General features: G+C 43.7%; 1 protein-coding gene across 8 annotated transcripts in view; it reads right to left on the reverse strand.

The window, feature by feature from the left end:
* The window catches only part of KSR1 (kinase suppressor of ras 1), a 67,911-nt gene that overhangs the window by 34,227 nt on the left and 7,663 nt on the right, over positions 1-26,021 (reverse strand). For 5 of the 8 annotated variants that reach the window (XM_042830443.1, XM_042830445.1, XM_042830442.1 and 2 more), the window contains exon 2: positions 6,873-7,013. In XM_042830443.1, the coding sequence (XP_042686377.1) occupies positions 6,873-7,013 (141 nt within the window). Of the gene's footprint in view, positions 1-4,045; positions 4,135-6,872; positions 7,014-24,371; positions 24,448-26,021 lie in introns of those variants that run through there. The other 3 variants (XM_042830446.1, XM_042830447.1, XM_042830448.1) reach the window with 3 other exon arrangements.

A 26,021-nucleotide genomic window follows, 5' to 3' on the forward strand; every position in this document is an offset into this window, starting at 1 on the left:
CCCCCCCCAAAAAAAAAAACAAAAAAACCCAAAAAACAGCATATAGTGAATGTGTGATTCAAGTTGTATCAGGGAGGAAGAACTGACTATTTTTACTTACCCCAAATTAGCTCTCCTGGTTGTGCTAGTATAGACAAGGCTTCAGTGGGGAATTCCAATTCCCTACTGCAGGAGTTATGAGGAATGGCATCTGGGCTCAGCCCTGGCTCCTATGAGCACATGCTCACTGCTCCCCAGGGACAGTCCACAAACACAAAATTGTTCATCTCCACCAGTACAGATGGGTGGGGATGGTGGGGAAGGGTTGCCACAATGGTCTCTGAGCGGAGCTGAGTCCTGCACAGCAGCTTTTGGAGCCCCACAGGTCCTTCTCTCATTCCCACAGGAGCATAACCAACATCACTGACACAGAGAACCAAGCCGACATCTTTGTCCCACTGCAGCTCCACAGTTAAACCACAGGACTGCCTGTTCTTGCGAGGCTGGCGCTGTTGGTTGTTTTTCTTTTTTAAAGATCAAACTGCTGCAAGGAGGAATCCCTAGCTTTCACTTCATTTTTCAAACCTTCCTAGTTTTAGAGAAAAACCTTAAACCTTTTAAAAAATGACAAAGCACTCCAAGCTACTGCCTTTTTACAAGTGCTGGGGCATCTCTTCCTTTGCGGTGGAGGGCTTGAACTCTGTCACCCCGAGGCTGACCAGTTTCACTTCCTCCAGCAGCACTGTGCTCTGTGCCTCAGTGCATGCAACAAGAGACACTGCATGGAAGCCCAGGCTCACTGCTGGCTTTGCTCTCCATCCTAAGTGTGCTTGCACCCAGGCACACCCCAACAGTGCAGCCTGCTGTAATCTCATCTCCGTCCTGGGCCAGTACACAAAGTCCAATCTACTCTTTTGCTCAATGGTTTAATTTTAGAAAGACAGAATAACAAGTTGTAGGAAAGTATAAGTACAGAAAAGGAGATTATATTTAAACAGCCCCAATGACCTTGAGCTGGGAGAGCTCAGACTTTCTGAACCTGCTGCCACACAACAAAAGAAATAAGCCTTCAAAGAGGGGGAGGGAGGGGAAGTAAGAGGCTTTCTTTAAAGAACCACTCGTGTTGCACATATACAGTGGCATAGTATAAAACTGGCCAACGTGAGCCCCTAAGATCAGCCTTACATAACTTACCTGTGTTATCCTCCCAGCCAGCGTGACAGCGATAAGGGCCACCAGTTCAAGATGGAGCTTAAAGCATGCCCCACTGACGCTGATGCTCTGGCTCAGCTGTTGAGCTGGGCAGATGTGGGCTCCAGCCCCCCACTGGTGCAAGTGCAATTCTGAGCACTTCAGAAGCAGTTACTGCCATTTTTCAGCACTGACAGTGAGCAATATGGGTTCAACAGACTCATCTTCACCTCATTCTTCACAAGTGCTGTGGCTTTAAAATAAACACAGCTTGCAGGCTTGCATTAGGGCCAAGCTAAGTGCCATCTCTCCAGGTGCACCTTTCCTTGCCTACAGAATAACACAGCGTGCTGCAAGATATTCACATACTGCTCTAATAGTAAGGCAACATTTATTGAAGGGAAAAAAAAAAATACATCTAGAAACTGCTGCTTTCAATCTTTCAGCATCTCAGAACAGCACCAGCAAACCTTACAGCCTTACTCACATAAGCTGTGCAGCAATGTTAAAAAAAAGCCCAAACCAGGAAGAGAGCTTCTCTATAAAGCTTGCCTGCTTACCAGACATACAGACTGTGCACTTCGTAGCATCCATGTTTAAAGGGGAGAAAAGCAAACCAGAGCATCCCAGAAGCCATCCAAAGGTTACTCTGAATTAGCCAGAGTGAAGAGTTCATGATGGCATAATGTCTTTAATCTTGTCTGGTGTCCAACTTAAATCCTTGAAACATGGCAAAAATGCTGATATCTAACACAGTGGATGAGGTATTTTTGGTAAAGATTCTTTAGTGCAGATAAGCCTACAGAGATAATGCTGCTGGTACTTGGACAAATCAGCCTGACCTGCCCCTCAACCTAGTAGACACGGCTCTTCCTGTAAAGACAGACAGTTGACAAGGCCCCAAGTGCCTCCTCTTAAATCAATACGTTCTCTCACCAGCCATCCTCCCATAAAGCAGCAAACGTTAGAAGAGAAAGCTCATTACGTAAGGTGCTTAAATTCCCTCTGATAGCTCTAAGCAAAGCACATCAGGATGCTCTTAAGAACATTTTGTGCCTGATGATTTTTCCTTTGCTCTGGTTTACTGGTGTCCAATGAAGAAGTTACTGAAAAATCATTCTGTTCTTAGATTTCTGAAGATTTTATGGGCATTCTGGAATGCCTCCCACGTTGAATTTCTAACTTGCATTCAATTGTATGTACAGGCCATGGCTTCGCTTAACATCTTCACCGTTTCAGCTCTCACACAATCAGTGTGCGGAGAGAAGCTGACAGTCTCAGGGCAGTTCCACTCTGCTCTTTGCAGACAGGAGCTGTAGCTTTTCTGTAGGAAGGCAGGTGCACAGCTGCAGCATCTCACTGCAGTCCGGAGGGCGCGTGAGCCTCCCTGACCCCGTGCCATTCGTGGTTCAGTGCTGCGAGGGCCCCCGCCTGCCATGGCAGGGCCAGCAAGCCCCGACAGCAGCAGGGAATGGCTGCTTACACTGGGGAGCGGCCCTCAGCTGGCACATGGTGATGAAGTACAGGTGCACAAAGCCTGCATGACCGAGTTCATTCTCATGCACATAATTAGCAGATTCGGGATCTCAGCTATCTAGCCATGGAGTCAGAGCTTCTGCTGTCAGAGCCATGGAAATCCCGGACAGACATCCTTACAGGAGATGAGAGGACACACCTGTGGAAACCTGTCAGGGTTAGGCAGATCTGCCTCTGGTATTCCCCCAACCAAAGTAAAGATGGACACACAGAAACGCCACCCCTTTCCTCAAACAACTGATCAGCATGATCTGCTGCAACCTAGAGCCCGGTCCAACCAGCAAAACCATGGGCCATGGTCTAACAGTGTCAGTGCTGCACTGGGGCCTCATCCTGTACAGCCTCTCACAGGGACAGCAGGAGGCTCTTAACTTCATTCTTAGTCAAGGCACAAACCTTTTCTGCTCTGCTGCTGTGTGCCACGTGCTGCCCCTGGTTTGCTCAGGAACCAATCTGCCCCTCCCTGTGCAGGACAGTTATGTGTCCTAAAAACAGCTTTCCAGACTTGATTGATTGGAACCCCTGCTACACAGTGAGCAGGGCTGGTTCAGACATTCTTTGGGAGATAAAGAGTGACTGTGTTTCTAATTTACTTTTTAAGATGATGACAAGTTATATGTGGGAACAGAATATTGATGTTTCTGGGAAGAACAAGAGAAATTTTTCTTTGCTAAAGAAAGTAAGTTAATAAAGATTTCTTAATCACTTTTATTTGGAAGACGTGCTGCAAGCCCAGAACCCAGTAAACAGCTCTGCAAGAAACTCCTTCAATCAGCCTGGGAATGAGGCTCACATCCTCTTTTCTTCCCAAACTCCTCAACTCCAGCTCTCAAAAGGAGCATCACAATCCAGAACAGTGCATGTTCCCAGGTGCATTTACAGAGCAACTTTCACCCACTGAAGACAGCTACATAACTTTCTGTAGATTTCCTTGACCCACATTTTTTCATTCTCAGTTCAACTCTCTCTTTTTCCCAGTTTCAGTCCACCATATTTAGCTATATATGCACCATTTTTGTAGTAACTTACACACACACACAGCTAATCCTCCTCCAAAATTCCTAGCCAAAAACAAGGCATTTCCTAGAAAAATGCTGTATTTAAAAAGAAAAAAAGTCACAGAACAATATTAGGCCAGCTCCAAAGCAGAACCTCCTCTACAGTAGCCTCTGTTTCCTATGATACAAATCTGTCTGGCAACTGATTAGAGGCACAGTAACAAAGAAACAGAAATAGCATGAGTTAGGGCGGGGGGTTCCTTCTTTCCTTACCCCTCCAAATCGTGTATTCACAGACAGCAAACAGGATCACAAAGTCAACACTTGTATTTACCACCTACCTCCAAGTTTTCTAGGTCCACACAGAACAGCCCTTTCACTCTGCGCAGCACGACTGGCTGACTGTTATCCATGTTCACAGGAGCTTGAGCTGTCACCCAATGCCATAAACAGTGCATTGTTATTACTATAATCTCTTCCAGAACTAAAGGATTTTACAAGCAGTCATTATTCTTGTTTTAAATATAGGTTTTCAAAGAAAGAAAGGAGCCCAACAACAAGACAGCAATTATAACAGCAAGAGCTTTCAAGCTTCACAATGTCTAGAACAAGTCACTGGGCAAAAATAGGCTTCAGTCTGGACTAGAGGAGTCAGCAGATATTCTAATTTAGAGCTGCTGCTCTATTTCTGACAGGAGAGCCAGGGAGCTTCAGTTCTTCCCTGCATGGCAGCTTTATTTGGGAGAGAGCTGGGGGCGGGGGAAAGGAAGGAGGAGGAGGTGGGAGAGGGTGAAAAAGAGCATTGTTTCTCTAACTGCTGAGCTAAAAAACTGCTTTGCAATTAGGCTGTTTTTCAAAGGTGTTATGTCAGAGATTAGCACAATCTTGCAGTGCTCCCTCCAGTAATCCTAGAAATGCAAAGGAAACCAGAACCATTTAAAAAAGCAAAGAAACCCAACAAAACAACAAACAGCCATGAACTCAGGCCTTTCTCCTGAAGCAAGCAGTGGGCCACAGGCAGGCCCTTCACCTGTGCACGCCTCCACTGTACCACCAGACCTCAGAAGTGGCCACAGCAGGGCCCTGTTGCACCTGGAGCTTCTGAGGATCACAGATAGGAAAGTTCTCCAACTCTACAGTTAGTTAGCAACTTTTTCAGTCAGTTTCAGAGCCTAAAAGTCCTAGAAAAAAGAAAGCTATGTGCCTTACATGGTAAGATTATTACGTTTGTGAGGTTATTTTTCTCCCTGTAGTGCTGAAACCCAGTATAAGTATTTCAGTTTTATAGACAAGCTATCAGACTCTTAGAGATGTTCAGAGATTCCCCAGAGTAAACGTACAGCAGCAGCAGAACCAGGGATGGGGCCCGAGTGCATCCCCACTTCCACTGTCTGGCCTACTCAACTCCCTCTTTAAGGGCGCCCTATGGCTGCTGCCCCGTCACCCCACTGTGCATAATGCTGAGGGCAGCCATTTTGTATTTCATAATAGCTCATCTATTCAAGCACCTCCTGTCAATGACTGCCATGTTCAAGTGACTCATCTGAAATGTTGTTCACATGCATGAGATCTGAGCAATAGCAGGAATGATCCCATGACACCTCTAACATTTCTGACAGAAATGCCCATCATGGACAGACATCTCTGCTCAAAAATCACTGTAAAGACTAAATGTATTGCCCAGCTAATCTAAACACTGCAGGAGCTCTCAGCAGCTACATGAAATGGATACAGAACTTTTAAAAAATAGCCACAGACTTGGAATCATGGAGCAATTTCATTAAATGTACACCTTGTATTTCTGACCCACAGAACAAAAGGAAAAACAGTCCATACCTTGGTCACTGACTGGGAGAAGGTAACAAGCACAAATAAAAAGAATGAACAGCTGTAAAATGTTCTCTTCCTGACTTGGATCAAAACCAAATTTGCTCACCTTCTTTAGAGACTACACGTACAGAAGGACAGTCTCCCTGAATTATCAGGATGTGGCAGATTTGAATTACCCACCTCCCTTCTCCCTGTTCACTCCACCTCTTCATCCCTTCCCCCAGTTCTGCAGGCACCACACAAAGGATTTCAAAAAGAGCTACAAAGACATTCTTTTGGGCTCAAGCAATTCCAGTAACCCTAGAAACCAACAGTAGTTGTGCGCCTGGCAGTTTGGCCAGGGGAACAGGCTGCTTTTCTGTTCTCTCACTGTCTCTGCTGCACCTTCAGCTGTGCCACCCAAGCCCTCACTGGGCTGGAGGACAATGTCCATTCTGAAGCATCACGTTTAAAATAAACAGTAGTAAATACAAGGTACAGCTCTAACTCATTTCACCAGAACCTGTTCAGTTACGTCAGGATCAATCTGGAATAACTTTCATAGAAATCTGCTCCATTTTTCATTTAATCTTTTTACAGGCAGATTCCTGAAGAAGTCAAAGAAATCATGGCTTGGGTAAGGATCAAAGGAAATTGAGTGCAAACACTGAGCCAAAAAATGTGAAAAAAAAATGGAAAAAGCCTTTTCTGTTTTGTTTAGCTGCCAGTAGAATGAGCTCTGCTTATACTACCATTAATGTTATGCAGAACAGAACTTTCCCCAGTACAGAACAGCATAGATAAGTCATGCACAGGCCAAACCCAATGAAACAGTCTGAACCCTGAGGTTCTACTTATCACCTAAACAGAGGCAGGATTTCAGACTCTTAAAAAAAATGTGTCCAGACAGGAGCTGGGGGCGTTGGCTTGTCTCGTCATTGCTGATTCCAGCAAGAATATCAGATTATTCTGAGCAGTAAAAAGGTCTCCAGTGATTTGCATTTTAAGAATGAAATGATAAAGAATCTGTAAAGATCAGAAATGTTCACGGTCTGTGAGCATGAACAGCTGATGCTGGCCACCACACAGAACACCAGAGCAGTTATGCATTTCATTCTTTCGCACTGACGCAATGCTCTTTGGTATCAGTTTGAACCAGACTTCGCTCACAGGAGGAGGCTTTTGTGTGAAATAAAAACAACACGATTATTTGTTTCTGAGTAAAGACTCCCACTCTGTCAAAATCCAGACCACAGCTTCACACCTGCCCAGAAAACTTAACTCAAACCCAGCAGGAGCTGGGAAAGTCATATATGAGGGGGCAGGAAGGTTCTGTGCTGATGGCTGCCTTCTCCTTACCTGGACAACTTCTTTCCTCACATTGACAATGTCTAACCAGTCATTGAATCTCGGGTAGCTGTTGAGCTCTGCTGTCCTGTCATTCAGGGGCACACTCAGCTTGCACTGCCGCTGCCGGTGGATGTAGTCAATCAGTTTCACCTGTTGGAATCCAGAAAGCAAACCGTTAAGTTCCTTGGGAAAAGCTGTCATCTTCACAGGCTTGCACAGTACCAAGGCAAAGGAGATATTCGTCTGTGGGCTCTTCTGTGATATAATGATGACATGTTCTTACAGGCGCTCAGAGAAGCTCATACATGGAAGCATTTACCTCACAAAGAGCGTCTTTCCTCTTCAGTATTTCAGGAGAAGGTAGTGCAGAAGTTTCTCAGAGTTATGTTACATATGCAGAAGTTTCCCAAAAGCATATTGCACATTCAGTGACTGATTTCAAGCAGGACCTCCTGTATCCTTGGTACAAAGGCTCAGCAGAGCTTCCTTATCTCCTGGGTTCAGCAACACAGCTCTTTTTGGTACCTGAACGAACTGCAGGCCAGGGGTATCCATCAAGAAACACTAGCAAGCTTAATAATATTGTTACAGCTTGTATCAGTAGGACCCTGTAGGGCCCGTTCCTGCAGGACACAACGCCAAATCCGTATCAACAGAAGTCCTGGGCAGCAGCTGGGCATCCTGACTAAACATGAAAGGGCATCCCAGCCATCTGAAACAATTAACTACATTCAGATTAACGGCACTGCACAGATAGATGCAACCTCATTCTGGATGCTGTGGGCACTGCTAGTGTAACGTGCCGGATTCCCTCTGACCCACTGCTCCCGTATGTTTGCTACACTCTCTTTCATCCGGCCTTCATTTGGACTGGAAAGCCTGAGCAGGAATAACCAGTGTACCCAGAGATTCCAAAGCCCGTTATCCGAGGGGTATTTCTACCACAAAATCAGCATTAAAAACAGTATCTTCTTTAAAAAAATGAAAATGTAAAATTTATTCCAAAACTTTGGTTGCCCATCTCATGCTTTATGCACAACACAGAAACTGACATCAAGCACAGAATATAAAAACGACAAGAAGGAATATAGTAATTTGTACTTTATGTTTGCTTATCAAAACCAAAATATTCTCAAAAGATTTTTCACTATCTCACACATTCCTATGGGGGAGACTTAAGCTTCAAAACCTTCCTAACAAAACAGTGCCTCAAAGCAAGTTAGCTGATCCATGATTTATAAGCAAAAACGTGTCCTTAGTCAATAAACTGTAGCATTTGGGACAAGATTAGACTATAAATGAAAAAACAAACACAAATTCTTTGTCCACTAAAATCTCTCTCCTCTTGAGCTTCCGCTCAAAATATTTTTATTCTCTGTATCTGAAGAATGCTGTATGTTACTTGTATGTTACACGAGGGAAAGACAATTAGACCATTTCCTCCTTCCCTAAATAAAGGATATCCAAGAAATTAGAGGGAAAATGGATATTGTATTTGATCTCAAGTAAGTGACCGACGTATGGAGTATAGTGCTTTTGGCATGCTCATCAGTCTGGGAGAGCTACCAACACTGGGATAATAATTATCCTAGAAAAAAAACATAAATTCTTCCTTGGCAGAATTGGGAGCACAGGAGTAGATGCTATTGGATGCACGCTCTGATGACAGGCACATAAGATGTGGGAGCATTTATCATCCAGCTGAAGTCAGAGGAGCCTTTTAACTCTTCACTTCTTAACAAGGCTTTGGAGCATAATACCTAACAGAAACTACCTTGGAAATCTCTCTCAATCTTTCTCAATCTCAGTACTTGTTTACTTACTTTTACAGAAAGGGGAGGATAACACTTCTTTTTTTCCATCCTTTGCTTCTGCAGTCAGTCCCAGTGCTGCAGAGCAGTGCAGGGCAGGCTTTGCAGACAGTTGTGGCCCTGCTGCAGGCAGCTGTGCAGCACTGAGCTGATGGTGGGCTCACAGGCCCGTGCTGCTGTCCCCATGCAAGTGGGGGACAAGAGAGCTCTCGCTCCTTCAGCGTAGTGCCATGTGCTGCTGTGACTGCGATTCTGAACGCTGCTGCAGCTTGGTGTGCTTGAACTCATTCTCAAAGACTGGCTGTCAGCTGAGCCCTCCTGCACAGTTCTACCTTCATCTGTATGCAACTCTAAATCAAGATGTCTCTGCAGCACGCATGCTCTGTTCCTCCAGAGTGAACCTAGTGCACACAGGGCACACAAGATGTCTTGGCTGGCTTAGTCACGATGTTCTGCTTTCTCACTGTCAAGTGTTTTCACCTATCCATTAAGGTCCCCCATTTGCAGCCAGGTCTATAATGATCCTGAAGATGCTGTACAGAGTATTTTCATGCTAGCTGCTTGGTTTTTTTCTGCTACTCAGTGTACTTTTCCCCACCTCGTGCCTTGGCTTTATGTTATAGACAGTCTGACACGCTCCAGCCAGCTGGCCCGCATTGGATATGGTGTGACTGAAAATCTTCCTAGTAATTAAAATAAGTCTGTGCATATCTGGAGTAGAGGTAATTCCCTCTGTGGGGGAAGGAGCTGGAAATAGTACACTCAAAGCAATTTTTCCACAATTTAGATTGAATGTTGCCATGGATCCTACCTAGGATTTTTGCCCATCTTCCCTAAAACTCCTTTGTTAATGAGACTGGATTTGGGTTCAATTCCACTCAGGATGCTTGGTTCTGCTCTTACTGCCTCTAAACACTGCATGTTTGCATCCTAACTTATTTCCCCAAAGAACATTAGGCAGAAGAGATTAGAAAGCAGGGAATTAGCTGTGGGTGAGGATAGGAACAGAGCAATCAAAACCCTGACAGAAGGGATGGGAACTAGAAGTCCGGGTAACAAAGCACACAGCAGGAATGGAGGCGATAGGAATGAATAAATGGTTTGAAAGGAAAAGGAAGGGAGGTCTGTTAATGAGGGTCAGAAAGAAGAACTTGCAGGAAGTTTGAGGACTACTCAATAGCCCCCAGTATGCCAAAAGTCATCCTACATAAATCAAAAATAGCACAGCTTCCAGGCTGTGCAACTGACATGTCATGGAGAATGGAGGGATGACAGAAATCACCCAAGCATTCTCTTTACTGGAGGCCATTCCAAGTAAGGTTCAATGACTGCGTGCACTTTGATACACAAACAGCAACCACAAAATCCAGCCAAAGGCAAACTAGTCAGCCACAGCCAGTAAGCCACAGCAAGCAGAATTCCCAGGGTGCTGCCTTATGTTACTGCTTCTTTCCCCAGGTCACCTCACCCCTTTGCCACTCCTGGGTATTCCTCAAGATTGCCGAGGACCTAGGGAAAGGTTGGCGAAGTGATTTCAAAACTGGTACAGGCTGCCATGACATGCCAGCCAGTAAAAGTAGCAGCTTGGCTCCTCTGCCTGTAATGTTATTTCAGTGCAGCACCTCCCTTCAGGCAAGATCTATTTTCCTGGAAGAAGGATGAGGTATCAGCATAGTCTCTAAAGCCTGAGTGCCACATTTAGTTGGATGCAGCACTAATGATATGCAGATCCTTCAAAGTAGCACATGACCCACTATAAAGCAGGGAACTGCAAGCACTGACTGTGGTAGGAAGGGGTGGGGGAATCTGTTCCAAAAACCACAGTGGAAGGCAGAATGAACTTAACATCTATTTAGGGGAAAAAAAAAAAGTTAAGTCAAAGACATTTTCCGAATATATAAATATATATATATGGCCCCACATGAGCTTATTACAGTGCAAATATCATGAGAACTGCATCCTGCTTTAGACAAGGATACTGCTGAAGCACAGTCACTTTTCTCACATCCCCCGCAAAAGCTTTTCTCACCCATGTCAGTTGCACAGTTGCACTGACAACACCAGAACCATCGCATCAAAAATGGACCTTGACTGCAGGGAGCTGAGCCACCGGCACCTGCTGTGTGACTGTGAGCAAAGTTATCCATTCTCTTCTGCCCTGCACACAGCTCTGCCTGCACAAACTCCCTGCAGCAGGCACAGCCTTCAGTTACTTTCACACTGCTTAAAGAGTGTGGATTCAAATATTTTTAACTGAGAAGGTTCACCCAGAGCATAACCTCCTAAAAGGACACTGCAGAGAGGTACAGATTTCAACACAACTTTTCTTCATCACTGGATTTAGCAGAAATGTAATCCTCTAAAATGAAGAAACAGTCTGAGTATCTCAGTTTGCCAAGTCTGGTTTTCCCATGATAACTCCTTCACATTTACTGATTTCCCCTCTTCCTATAAATATCATATTTGCATTCTTTTCCCACCCTACATGCACCACGCTTCTTCCCTAGGATGGATTTCATTTTGTTATTTCCTGCCCAGACTTTTAACTCGAGAACAGTTAGGCTTTAATAGCTGAGCTGTTGCAAAACCCTTTTCTGAGAATATAATAAAACTTCTGGGTTCAGTGACGCACGTAAGAAACCCACAAACAACATGCAGGTCTCCAACCACAAACTAGATGGAGAGATAAAGCCAATAGCAAGCAATTCACTGCCTGCCTGCCAAACTGCACAGCCTACTCATCACAAATGGCAAACCCCACGACAGAAGCAGCAATACTCCAACTGCCTTAAACCCACAGAGATGGGAAGGAAGAAGAACAGAGACAGGATATGGAGCAGCTGGAGCAAATTGCTGCGTACAGGGCGTGCTCCATTAGAGCCCTCCTCCTTCTCTAGTGGAGTTGATGGTGAGAACATCCAGTTCTCTTTCTCCTTAAGAGTTACACATAAAAAATTAGGTTTCATGCATCTGGGAGTCATCTATCCCTCAGAGCTTACCTTATGAGCTGCATTTTGTTCATATTTAGAAAACGGCAGCCTACTTCAGAAGTCACTAAAAGGCAAGTGCATTATACCTGATGCAACTCTTGTACACAGAGAAAAAAAATCAGTCTGGTTTCAAAGCAGTTGATCCAAATAGCTTATTGTAATGGTTTTAATGCTCACATCTTTGAATGTCCTACAAATGCAGCAAGATTATTTTCAATTTTAAAAAGAGAAACTGAGGCCTAGAATGAAATTATACATTAAAGAACCTGGGGACAGTCAAAGGTACTCTGACAGGGACTCTACCATACTAAAGTAGCAGCCAAGATTGCTTCAGAATATCAGCAGTTTGAGACTGTTGAGAAAATTATATTTTCACAAAGCCTATCATGTTTTCCTCACTGATGCCTTCAGCTTCTCAGATGACCTGAAATGTACACAACAGACAGCTGACATTAATCAACAAATCAAGCACATGTGAAACAGCAGTTCATGCTTCTCCTGTCCTCTGAGATGAAATCTCATGGACTCTGGCAGCACTTGGAAAGACAATTAACGTGAGCTTCCACCAATGCTTCCCCTTACTGCCTTGCAATTACACAAGCCAGTGGATGAAGTTCTAAAAGGATCAGATCAGTGGATGACCCAGCTCTTACATGCAGCTAAATAAAAAAAATGCAAATCACCTATATTCTGTAATCAGGAAGGAACTCCTCTACTAACCTACAAGAACAGGACCCAGAGGGCAAGGTGCACTCACTGAAGCATCAGACAGCAGAACACTGTGTGTGTCCCTTGCAGTACAGGAGGGGCAGCATTTCTTCCTTTGGAATCACATCTTCTGATCTTGGAGCTTATCTTCATGTGGGCACTGGGGAGCCTAAGATCAGTCATCTAAAGGCACCCAGTGAGAAGTGGATTTGCTTTACACCTTTAGCTGACTCTTCTCTGTTTTCCCCAGTGCCAGTATATAGACAAACCCTAATTCAGACCCCAAAAATCTGGAGCAACCTGACTACTGAAGAGATGAAAAAAAGTCAGAATCTGACTTGCCAAATTTATCTCTGAAGTCATACTCAGAAATCATGTGAGAAACTGATTAAGATCTCAAAAATCATTCAGAGACCAGCAGTCTGTGAGTGCACTTCAGGAGATGTTTTCAAAGTCATCTGATCTGAAGAAAGGTGCCACTGAGTTGCTCCATGGAAATTTAAGAACTAGGATTTCATTTTTATAGAGCAATGTATGCAGAAATATTATACAGGAATATATTATACAGAAATGCTGTGAGGTCTACCCCATAGAATGCACATGGAGCAAGGAGCAGAAGGATGGAAGATCACAAGACTCAGTGTCTAGCCTCAGCTCTGTGAGGATCTGCAAACACAATGCAACCACCCCACAAGCACTCATGAGCTCCACTGTTCAGTCAACCATCCTAAACAGTTTTGGTTCAAAGCAATGGCTTGCAGAACTCTTCAACTAACAACAAACCAACTGTCTTTGCAACTCCTACGTACCACCCAACCTACCACTGAGCTGTTCCTTAGCTCAGCTCGCCTGAAGCAGCTGACTCATCTGAATGCCTCCTGGCTATCTGAATTGTTATCATCTGATCGTGGTATCACTAAGCAGCATCTGAAGACTCTGAAATTCTCCTTTGCCCTCGACGTTCAGAGAAGTAATTTGTTGTGAGCATAAGAACAAAGATACTTTATGGCAATATGGACTGTTCTCTCTAGTAGGAAGAGAACTGAGCCAGAACTGCCCCCTCTTGCTTGGCTTAACCACATCTGCCTGATTAAGTGGAGAAAGCAGGTCTGTAATCTTTTAACATGAGGCGTTAATTTAGCAGGTAAACCTGATCTGAAGCTCTTCATTAAAAAAAAATTGTTCAATTGCATAGAAAACCATCCTTCCCATCTCATCTTTCATTAGAACACAGCTGAAACAGAGTTCAGGTGGTGAGTCAAAATCTCATAAACTTCAAAGCTATCTTGAATCCAGTATGGATTTCAAACAGCTTTTTTCAAGGCAAGCACAAGAGCTGCACGAGAACAAAACATACAACACAAAATAAAGAGATGGAAAAAAACATTTCAGGAAATTACTTGTATCCCAAAAGTAGTTCGCTCTGTTTCTCACGTGAGTTTGCCCTCAACAACAAAACTGAATACACTAAAGAGTAATATTTTGACAATCTTCACCAGACATACAGGAGGAGAGCCAAGTTCACAGATGAAACATTACAAAATGGCTAGTAGCAGATTCATTTATTTGAGATGGTATCTGAGAAAAGGAACTCATACATGTCGGACTCTGACCCACAGTCAGCAGAATTCACATCACGTACCTGAGCCCATCTGCCCCATTCAGTGGGCAGGCTGCTGAGGGCGCAGCACTCCCGTACCAGACTGAGGCCCATCCAACAGTTCTGGCTAAAACTCACTTCCTGGTGCCTGTCTCCTTTGAAAATGACAGCTTGCAGAACAGTGCCACTGTTTTGAATGTCAAAAACAACTGCATACATGCAAGACCCCAGGCAGTATCACTTTTTAAACAATGAGAAAGGAAGAGGAAGAAGGATTAAACACAAGTTTGCACAAGTCAGGGAGCAGTTTTAAAAACAGGTCAGATTTTTCAGTCCTCTGATCTCACCACACCAGATCACGGCAGCAGTGACTGCTAGGGAGCTTCTAAAAAGCAGAGGAAATTGGAATGACAGGAAGGACAGGAAGAAGTGCTCTGAGAGACAGCAGCACCGCGGCACTGCACTGCACTGCAGGTCACAGCGAGCCACAGCGAGGAAGCCGCAGGAATCTGCATCAGCTGAGGATCTGTGCGTGGAGTCTCCATGCCAGCCTTACTTGCAGCAGCTACAGCAGAGACATCTGAGAGCCTCCCACTTCTGCGGAACCCAGATGTCTGTACTGGCTTAAGAACTTTTGGTTTGGGTTTTTCTTAAAAAAAAAAAAGGGAAATAGTTTCTCAATGCATTGCTAAACAAACCCTGCAGAACAGGACCCAGTGCAAGCCAGCAAAAAAGTGTATACATAAGGTACATTTAGGGGGGAAAAAATATAAATAAAAACACAGAAAGGTAGAGGGATGGGGAGAAATGGAACATCAGATGTGTGCATTTTCCTTTGAATCTTCAGTCAGGCGTGAGGCTGACACAACAGCCACTGGCCAAACACTTCAGTATGTTATTTCTCCTTTGTTAGATGATGCAGACAGCATAATTTCTGGGTCACTTGGAGGCCACATCCCACCTCTCCTCTCTCCCCCCTCTCATTTTCACAATCCCAACAACCAAGAGCTGTAAACACCCAGCTGAGGCCTCCCAGCTAAGGGTGGGAGTGGGAAGATGACGCTGCACAGTCAAGCAGTTCCTTGTACCTGATAGCAAGATTCTCTTTGGAGATTTCATACAAGCCTAATGCAGCTGCAGGCACAGTCCTCTGTTTAAATATCAGACACCCAGTGCACACTAACAATGAAAGCTCTCCCCCTTCCTCTGTAACCCAAAGTCATGCAACTGCAGCAGAATGACTGAGAGCTCTGCAAGAATTGCATTTACTGTTTGCTATGCACAACCGTGCTGCTGCCACATCAGATCTGCAGCTCAACCTTCCCTCAGCTCAGACTTCTTTTTAGCATCCGCCTAGCAACTTTAGTTCAGCCATGATTTGCTAAGACTAACTGTATTTCCATATGGAGCACAGAAAGAATAATCCTTATCCTTGCAAAAGGACATCATTATTGCCAAGCAGCCTGAAGACCTGTTAAGGTTTCCCATCCAATCATGGACTTGGTGCATGTGCCACTTAGCAGGCTTATGGTTTTACCTGTCATGTAGAAAACTTCTGTCCAAACACAGAACATCTCCTGTTCTCAATCAAATCTGATTCCCTGATCCAGTCTCTGTTCACTTGTAGCCAAATCTCAACTTGCTCCAACAAACTGAGTGACAACCTGGAAGAATATCACTATCAGTTTTGTCCTCAACAGCTAAGGCTAGACAAAGCCTAGATCAACACAGTTTTGGCCCTTAACCAAGATCTTTAGCAATAAGATAACAAATGCCTGTCAAAAATGGACTAGGCAGAGCTAATGATGCCTTTGGCAAGACAGTAGAAAAGTTCTCCTGCATTCCCTTCCTGGACTTTTATACCTCAAAAGGCAGTACCACAGCTGGGACACTGACTCTTGTCACAACAGCTCTGATAGAACTCTGGAGACCCTCAGCAAATCAGTCTTCCATCTCTCTGCCTCAACAAAAGACCAGCCTTGAATAAACAGTTGGAATATAGCTTCAGATCCTTGCTCTCCTTCTTATTTCCTCCATGCTCCTAGGTGAGCCACCACATCAGCAAGTTTAGAGCTTACATACTTTGATACATGGAAAATAACTCTCAAGTGTTCTTGATTCTACAGTGAGGGAGATGTAAGTTCCTAGCACAGATAAAAGAGTAGAATTTACAGCACAACATTTTAAAGCCAGGCATTTCCTTCAGAAAGGTCAGGAAGGGAATGACTAATTCTAGACTCCCCTCATATTCTTGAACTTCCATTTCCTCCTCATTGCAAGCAAAGTACCAAGCACCCTCTGCTCTCATCAAAGACTGCAAGGGACCAATGGATGACACCTTGCATGGCTAGCCTGAATGCTTCTTGAAAGCCTGGGAGGTCTCTAATGAACTGCTCTCTTTTAGTAGTGCACGTATGACACACGATGTTGTCCCTAATCCCAAAGGATTTTTTCACATTTGACTTCTCCTCAGCTGGACTGCCAGCTGCCCACCCAAACACCAGTTTGTTTTCTGGCCACATTTGCTTTACATGCTGTACCTTTTGCCTTCTGACCAAGAAATATGTTTTACAGTCTTATATGTTTGTATACAATGAGCTTTATATATATATAAACTTGATTGATACAACTACATCCACAAGACCAGTTATACTGGTACAATTACACCAATACTAAAAAAACCTAACTTCACACTGCTGTACTGGTTGAAGTTCAGAGTTGCAGTAGGAGAACTTCTGTCAAAGAGAATTAGACTTCATAGCATTAGTCCTTGTAAAAGTGTTTACAATTTCTACATCTCTGACTATTCATGCTCTACATTCTTCTTAGGAAACATTCTTGGTAGTGTTCCTTTGTCACCCATTTGCATTACACGTGCTTAATTACATTTCTTTTGTCTTGAAATATCTCCTCTGATTATCCACTGAAGAATAAGTTCAGTAGCCTGGGCTCAGGATTTCTGCTCAATCTCTGCTCAGATGACTGTATCAGAGGAAGGACCCTGCTGAGTGACAGCAGCAAGAAAAAGAGATAAAAACATGCCTGCTTATGAGAAAATAAAAAGACACTGTTACAAGTCTCTATGCTGTTCTGTAATGGAAATATCCATTCCTAAGAGCAGTGGCAAAGACAAAGGGATTCTATGTTGTATTTTTCTGTCTGTGAACTGACAATTCAGGGTGCTGGATACAAATTCATCCCTTGAGTTGTGAGATTGTTCGCAGCAGCCAATCAAGACTTAATAGTTACACAGGATCATTTGTGTTTTTTTCAGGCTCCTTTCATTTACTGTATTTCATCTTGATCTTTCCAAAAGGAATACAAATATGTTAAGCATTATGAAAAATAGTAACCTTCTGAAAACCAAAGCACCACACCTGCACTGAAGGCACTGAATGGCACTGGTACTCTTTACCTCCTGCCACGTGGGGCACAAAACACTCCTGGAGGTAATTTTTACAGTGCTTCTCCAGAGTAACAAGGCCAGAAACTTGGTGAAGGCCTACAAATGTTTGAGGGATCCAGCAGTGCAAATAAGAAGCAGCAGACTGTTACTGGTTTTCAGCTGTGATCAGACAATACTGGAATTTTCACAGATTCCCCAGAATGCTGGATTAGGTCCTGCTTGTGTTGTCTGGTACCCAAACAACGCTGTTGTCTGGCTTAGAAACAAAAGCATTGGGGAACTTGACACAATCAGTTTGGCTGCCCACCATACACTTTTCTATGCTAGCACTTCTCTCCAGAATGACTAGAAAACTTCAGGCTTAGCAGCACATCCTGTTTCTAAATACACAACCCATTCAGAAACAAAAAATATATGTAAAAATAAATTATTTTTAATTTACAACATATATTTTATGAAGCATTCCCTACCAGATCATACCACTTCATATTATCAGTGAAGAGATGGTTACGTTACGCAGTGAATCCACATACAGAAGCACGCTGCTGATAGGCACTGGCCTTCCATAGCTTTCCAAAGAACGTTCTCTTCAAATGTCTGAGCGTTAATGCAGGGACTGGGGCTTCTGTGCTGCGGGTTGTTCCTGTTTTTTTGTTTTTTGTTGATTTTTTTTTTGCATCTGCCAGTGAAAACGGAGGAGGGAAATGGCTGAGAAAACAACATGCTTTTTAAAAAAAATGTCAGCTATAGGAAATTGCTTAACTGGAATGTGGCAACTTGCCATGTTCTCTGAACGTGTCTTTTAAAACAGCAAACCAACTACGAAATTGCAGTTTGGGATTGTCAAAAAAAAACAAAGTACACCAAACCCCCACCTCTGCTCAAAATATCTTGGACCTGTACAACGTCTCCTTATTTCAGAATTTAAGGAAAAAGGCAGTGATCTGCCATGCACTAGAGATCAGAGATTTTCACTTTGCTCATAAGTTTTACAGGATGCTTCCTAAGCACTACATCTAACACACTCAGCACAGTCAAAGCAAGAAACACAAAACCGAAAAATCTTTTGCAGAAATATAAGCCACCAAGCAGAAAGCTGATCAGCCACAGCTCAGCTCTGCCAAAGGTTTCTGAAAGAATTCAAAAATGGAATGGTCCGTACGAATTTTCATTTTCTTTCCTCTAGGGCTGGATATGCCATTAGTAATAGGGAGTCACACTGAGCGTTTTTGCCTGGTCAGTTTTCTTTCCTTCTCAGTAAATAAACATGTAAACCCATATGGTTTATCCTTCCAGTTCCCTCTTTTTCTGCAGTACCACGTGTCCTCGGGTTACCCTTTCTGCCATCTCAGAACCAACAACATCAAGTTGCTGACTAACCTCTTTTCTCTTACAAGCGGGTAGACAACATAAACAAGTGGGTAGGCAACTGAGCTCTTAGCCCAGGAAGCCTGAGGCACACCTCCCTTCAGGCAAGTATCCCCACAACAACCCTCATGCAACATGCCAAGTGCATCTCATAATTGTGCCACAGCACACTGAGCACAGGAATTCCAGTTATGCCTGAGGTATCCTCAGTTCAAGAATGACCTCTCCTCACAACACTCCTGATTTCCTAGTGCAGAAGTATCCATTTACACTCCTAGTATATTCACCTAATTCAGACCTCTGCAGAATGCTTGAGACTTGTGAGATTTAACGCAGTTTAAGAAACTTTCTTCTAGGCATTTGCAAACAAGGGAGAACAGCATTCTGGACAGCCAATCACCCAAAAACATAGGAGACACCTTCCTGCAGTAGATTACAGATAGAAACTCCTCTCTAACACCGCAGGACCATCCCTCTGGAGGAGTCTGTGTTGCAATGAAAATGAAGGACTACTTGAAGAAGTTTGGGCTTAATGTGAGGTGTAGGGAAATGCTATGAAACAGAAGAACAGTGCTGCAGAAAGACTTTATTTATTGCCTTTTTCCTGATTCTTTTAAAATTACTGAGGTGAACTAGTGCAAAAACTTAGCTGTTTGACTGTGCTGTAAGACTGTTCTTCAGTTACTGAGTTTCTGTGGCTGTGTTGTATGAGGTTTTCTACTGGACTGGGTTGCTTTGCTTCCTACTCTCCCTGCTATGCTGCAGGAAAATGAGCAGGAGTGAGGCAACAGGAAGAGTAGGAGTTCCCTCTACAGAGACAAAGCAGGATGTGGCTTCTGTTCCCTAATTAGGGTAGAAATGGTTGGAACCCGATATCCAAGTTGGTGTCTTCCTAAAGCAAAGAAAGACTACATCAAGGACCAAAAGCAAAGCTGTTTATCGTGGGTTAGAAACTGCATTTGATGACACTGGGACAGTGCTTTGTAAGATAACCATAATTAGCGTTAATAACTATAATGATGGATTCTTGCTAAAGAACACTTAAACACTGTAGTACTTGACGAAGCCTCAACTGCTAACCTTTGATCTTACCAAGTATTGGTGCTGCTCCTACCTGACAGCATCCTGCAGCTTTGGTGCTCTGCTTTCATTGGGACAGGGTGTCTGGAACCTGTGTGACCTGTTTGTCCAGCTGAGAGGCAGCCCTTCCCCACTCCGTGCTGCCCTACTAAACTTTGCCTTTGAATTTAACAGCCTCTCATGACACTGGTTTCCATGAGCTGCCCGACCCCTTGCTTTCCAGAGCAGCATACAGATTACCACCTAGAACAAAGGAACGAGTGTGAATTATCATAAGGTAGCCTCATCTCCAAGTACAGATTCAGAGCCATACAAAGTCTTTTCAGTCTCAAATCCAAAACTCCTGTATTAGCATGCAGATGACTAGAGTTGAAGGAGGCTTTTTTGTCTAAGTACCCCAGCTTCCTTACTTCTTCAGTGTTTCTGTGCTGCTTATGGTTACAATTGGCTTACTGTTGTCAAGGCTGTACAGAGGGCCAAGTTGGTACTCAATGCTAGAAGTGAATACTTCGTGAATATCTAAGTTCAGCCTCTTATCTCATCTAGGAAACCAGCCTCTGTATATGCCAGCCTTCAAAGCCAGAGCCTTGTCTATTAAGGATTTCTGGTAGAATCCCAGATTAAAAAAAGAAAACAAAAAATTGGCTATGATGACTAGCTGGGTTAGTGGTAGCTAGGATGACTGAACTCCAGAGTAGCTACACCCACATACCAGAACAGGGTTGTGACAGCAGGTGTAATTGCTCTGCCATTAAAGTCAGAAATAGCCAGATATGCCCAGGCCTTTGAGTTCTGCCCCCCAGCCCGGCAGAGTAATTCTGCATATCTTTTATTCACATATGCCCTAATTCAGGAGTTTGAACATATAACTGAGGCAAAGGTAAGAACTGTACAATATATCTCTAGAGACTAAAAAGGCAAACTTCCACTGCTATTTTAGAGCTTAGTGGTCCTTCCATCTCCTTTCTATAGAATGGGTCCTACTTAGCTTACAACAGATGGCTGCTGAACTAGCTCCTCACAGTGCCTCAACTCTAGCTTGCTTCTCCTTTTAGCTGAAACACTTTTTTATGAAGCTAAGTAAAAGTGACCTAGGGTTTGTTTATGCTCTCAAAGGGTATATGTTTTGTGCTGAAAACAAGTGCCTCTAACCAGACTGACTCCATACTACAATAATAACTGGAAATGAACTCTGGACCATCGGCTCCCAGCCGATCTGGGTTAGATCATGTTGCATAAATAATAGTCAACTCTGGGGGTGGGGAAAGGAGAAACTGCTGCACTTTCAGTTACATGGAGCAGCCTCCTTTCTGCTGCAAAGGCAAATACTCCTAGCAGCTGCACAAAGCCTCCGATCAGCGATGATATATATGGAACCAACAAACACAGCACTGGGAGGAGAGAGGAAAAAGCTTTAGGGTTACACAGCAGCTGAAAGGAAGGACCAGGCTATAAAACAAGGTACCACACAGTTTCACTTGAGTTTGAACACTGAGACCAGCATATAGTCTGGCGCAAGTTTGCCTTATATACCAGATCCAGATAAACAGTGCTAAGGCTGCATTTGTCTCGTAACCATGCCATCTGTGATAGTCATTCCCACGTGAGAATCACAGTGCGGTGTGTACAGTGCAAGTGAAGTGAAGTTCCTTCTCCTATTTCTACTTCATCCTGCCTCCCAAATACTAAGGAACACCAGGACTACCAACCACTTTCTCTGAGTCTGCCCTACCTACCTGTTGGAAGAGGTTAGAAAAACTGCGGAGTAGAAATGCTCTCATTAATAGGTGGCCTGCCTGCAGTTCCTTTTAGCTTAGACGATATTGGATTTGGCCATTCTAGAGAATGAAGAAGTAAAGTCCTTGTCGCGTGGTCTTGCAATCTTGATAACTATTCTTTGTCCTTGTGTAGTGGATCTGGAGAAGTTGCAACTTTTGGTCTCAAAGCATCTGCCTTCAGAGCACAGCACACTTTCAGTACAGACAACTAAAAGTTTTCGTAGGGGAAACCAGCAATGGCAGAAGAACTGGAGAGGGGACTCCAACAATATTTACATTCTCTTTTAAGCCTAGTTTCAAATATTATGCAAGTTAACCATATCAAATTTCGCACTTGGTTGTTCTATACTTGTATGTAGGCAGGCTGGTATCCTCTCTTGCTGAAGCCTTCTCACAAAGCTGATCTCAAAACAGTCCGAAACAGTTCCTGATCACAACAGAGAATTGATACATTTGTGCAGGATCACAGTAAGCTGGAGCTTAGTACATGTTGACCTACTGATATTATAGGCTATCCAGGAGCCATTCAACTGAGCTAGGAAGTTTGGTATGATGAGTCAGAGCAATGCATGTAACACTTATTCATGTAGTTAATAACAGAACATTCATTTTTTGAGCTCTGAGTTAACAAGCCCACCTGATCATCCAATTTCTATTTGCTTATATGGGGTTGGATAGGATTTGATATCCATGAGTTTGTGCTCACTTTTAACAATTCCTGGTACTGGCTTCCATCAATAAGGCAGAGAAATAATCCTTATATCTTCTACAAATACCACTTTGCTTTCCTATTTGAGTATTGTTTCCTACTACCTTGCTTGTCACAAAAACAATTTACATCAGACCAAGTCTGAAGACAGTACAAGCAGACAGCACTGCCATTAAAATAGCAGGATCTTCAAGTGAGGGCCAAGGCCACACTGTTTAAGGTATTCAGCCTTGAAAGGCACTGATAAAAGAACTGAGTCAGCAGAGAGTAGAGCTAAATTCAGCTCTTAACTCTTGTTTTAAGGTGCTTCAACTCCATTGTTTTCAGCACGGCCATATTCAGTATGTGTTACTGCATGTGAAACATGGGCTCACATAGCCTGACATTCATTTAATGCCAACCGAATAACCCCAAGGAACGCAAGTGGGGTCCTAAGTCAAAGCCAGCTGTGCTTTTTGCTACAGGTAGGTCACTTACGTGATAGCTTTAGCAGACCAAGTGTTTTATCAAGTGATATGACTGTAAATAATTTACCAGCAACCCCATAACACTTGATTAAAACCTACTGAAAGATCTAATGGAATTGTCTCTGAAAGAACAGATAATGGTATGACAACTGTGTAAAGGGCAGATGGCAAGTGGAAGCTCATCAGAACATGAGAAAACAATTTAGAAAAAAGGTACCTTTATCTGCATAGAGTTGTGATGATCTCTACTTGTCTGATGTTGGCTTTTATGGAAGTCATTTTTTCTTTCTGCCTTTGGGCATCTGAAGCAGCAGCAAGAGTACTGGCTGTTCTCACGAGTGGCACTTGGGCATTTGTAGATTAAGCACCTAATATCTTAGGCAACCAGGTTGGAAAGCATTCACTGCATCGTTTAGTGATGAGCAGCAGATAGGATAGATACTATTCTACAAATAGGTCAAACTTGGACAAGTCATGCAGCAGTAGACACACTATGGAGTTTCAAAAGAGAGGAATGCCCTGACCTCGAAGTCACACTTATTTTTGGCTGGGGTAGATTGATAGAGGCTGCCAAGTTGGGTCTCAGGCTCTGGGCACAGGAGATCTGAGCTGATTCTTTTGAGTAGCAAAACAAAGTTAAGATAAACATGGGAATTGGGCTGAGTGCAGAAAGCTGAGTGGAAACTGCTCCAGTAGAAGATTCAATACTTTTAAAAAAGTTATCAATGCACGCACCCAGAAGAATAACTGTTGCTTGTATTATAGGATACAATAACCAAAATAAATAATCTCTTGGTCACATAGGTTCATACCTGCTCTCAGCCACAAATGCGTGTATATTTCCCACTTGTCAGCATCTGGAAGCAGGTTTGAGACTGTATTGCCAACTACCTTCCCCAAACCCCAGCAGTGAAGATTAAAACAAAACAACACAAAACCAAACACAAAACCACCAACTGGTCACTGATCAATCTGCCTCTTTCTACCCACATTTCACTTGGCCTCAGATTTTAAGCTGTGAAGTCTCCTCACTGTTTCATAACTTTAGAGAAAAAGGACTGTCCTGGTATCAGGACTTCAAGGAAAAAGCCTCACCATCTTTTTTCCCCAAATAAACAAACCATTCTCACTGGTAAATTTCAAAATCCCTCATCCATTAGAACAGCTCTCCAATTTTCTCCATGTCCTCTGCCTCAAAATTTGAGGCCAGATAAATCCTGGAGCCACAGCAAACTTCATTAAGCAGCTGGAGTCAGGCTCAGCATTTAGAAGAACTCCAAAGAATTCTAGCAATGCAGAGACTTGCAGTGCTTGCTGATACTGTTCCCACAGCACAGGCCCTTTGACAGGAAGCACTGTGCTGCTAACTCACCCTGAAAAGTACAGTTTGAATGTGGAGATTATTCTTTGCAGTATAAAGGGGCCATGCCTCGTATTTTAGAGACCTCACTCCAGGCTCTTCTCCTCACGATGACAGGATGACAAAAAAGGCTGATCCAGCCTATTTATTGTGCACAGGATCTGTGATGAATACAGAGGCAGGATCAGACCATGCATTTCATCGTGTGCTTCCCCCTCACCCTGCACCCACCTGCAGGCTCCAGCAAGACAGAACTGTGCAGAACTGCTGAGTCAGGATCTCCCGTGGGGTCTCTGAGGTCTGCAGTGCTGAAGCCAGGTGACAAAGCTCTGTGACAAGGCAGAAAATGAAGCATCTGGAAACACATATCACATCGTGGACACTTCCAGTCTATCAGAATAGGGTCTGTTTGCCTTTGCCCCCACTCGCAGGGCAAGCCAGCATTCTTGTCATGCCTCATGCAGTTGTTAAAGTAAGTGAAGCGAGGGGCTGCAAAAAAACGGCCTCCAAAGGTGGACAGGTAGCAGGCATTTTCTTCTCCCCCTAGAGATCTTTACATCAGCAGTGTGCTAACCCTGAACTATTTGTGCAAGAGCAGCTGCAGCAGTGGCTGGTCAGCACGTTTCAGAGCTCTTACTGCAAGATTCCTGCAGGACTGGAATTGCCATCACAAAGACACCTGGGCAACTGTTTTCTCTCCTGAAGTCTTCTCGCCCTGTTCCAAATAGCTCTTAGCTGCTACACTGCATCACAAAGTCATCTGTCTCATCAACAATCAGAGTAATTTCTATACAGTGCTTTAGGAAATGAATGTACCTTCACTAAGAAGCAGGGCAAGGCAGTTTGATACAGAGTACAAGAGCCTGTAAGGAGCTCTCAAACACTACAGTGGGCCTCAGCTAAGAGCAGTGCTGCATCACCACTGCATTGCTCTTGCCCCAGTAGCTCATTTCTTGGCAAAGGAATGAAGGAATAGATGCTACTACCTTCAACTTGAAATCTTACATTGTGAGGAAACCATTAACTTCAAAGCTCTTAGCTTCAGATCACAAATTAGTCAATGTTGGCAAATAGGGCAATCTGAATAACACAGGAGGAAAAAAAAGAGGAAAGAACACATCTTTGGGACTGTTGCATGTCTTGGCAGCAGGATGATGCTGTAGATTAAGTTTCCATAAGAATGAAAACCTAAATACTACTACTAACCTAGCAGAAGTATTAAGCCAAGTTAGCTGTGCCTTCAGTTGCAGACTGGCAGCTGGTACCAGATAAGGCCTGTTTGGTTAGATGCAAACAGGTAATTACTGCTACAGACAAGCATTAAACATCACTACCAAAAAATCTTCTCCTTTCTGCCTCCAAGCCTCAGCTCTGTAGACTCCCTCCAGGTCACTGTCCATGACTGCAGATGGTCCAGGAATTCAGGTTGCAATGGCAGGCGGCCTGCAGAAGCTCTGCCTCATTATACCATCCAAAACGCCAGCGATACAACAGTGGCCAAGTCAGGCCTGCCGCACTCAGCCAGTTTTAACACACATAATATCCTTATTTAATACAAACAGGGTTGGCAAGCCCTTTGACATCCACTCTGGGGTTTCTTCCAGCTTTGTTGTGTAAGGAAATGCAAAGTCTCTAGTGTTTGTGCTCACCTTGGTTTATCTCAGTGTCAGCTGTTTCCTTAAAACAAGGGAAAACAGACAAGAATATAGCTTCCAGAATTCACTAAAATTAGGAAAATAAATACTGCATCTGACCCGCACTGCACTAAGAGAGTCTAATGCTACTAAGTGGTGCTGGCCTGTGGCACTCAGAACTATCTCCATCGAAACTGTGGAGAGTTACAGGTCTTTGTATGAAGTGTTTCCGTTTGCAGAAAGTTTC

This window comes from Centrocercus urophasianus, unplaced genomic scaffold, assembly GCF_019232065.1.
Source record: "Centrocercus urophasianus isolate 14NV4802_14NV808 unplaced genomic scaffold, USGS_Curo_1.0 seq_33, whole genome shotgun sequence".
Classification (NCBI taxonomy): Eukaryota; Metazoa; Chordata; class Aves; order Galliformes; family Phasianidae; genus Centrocercus; species Centrocercus urophasianus.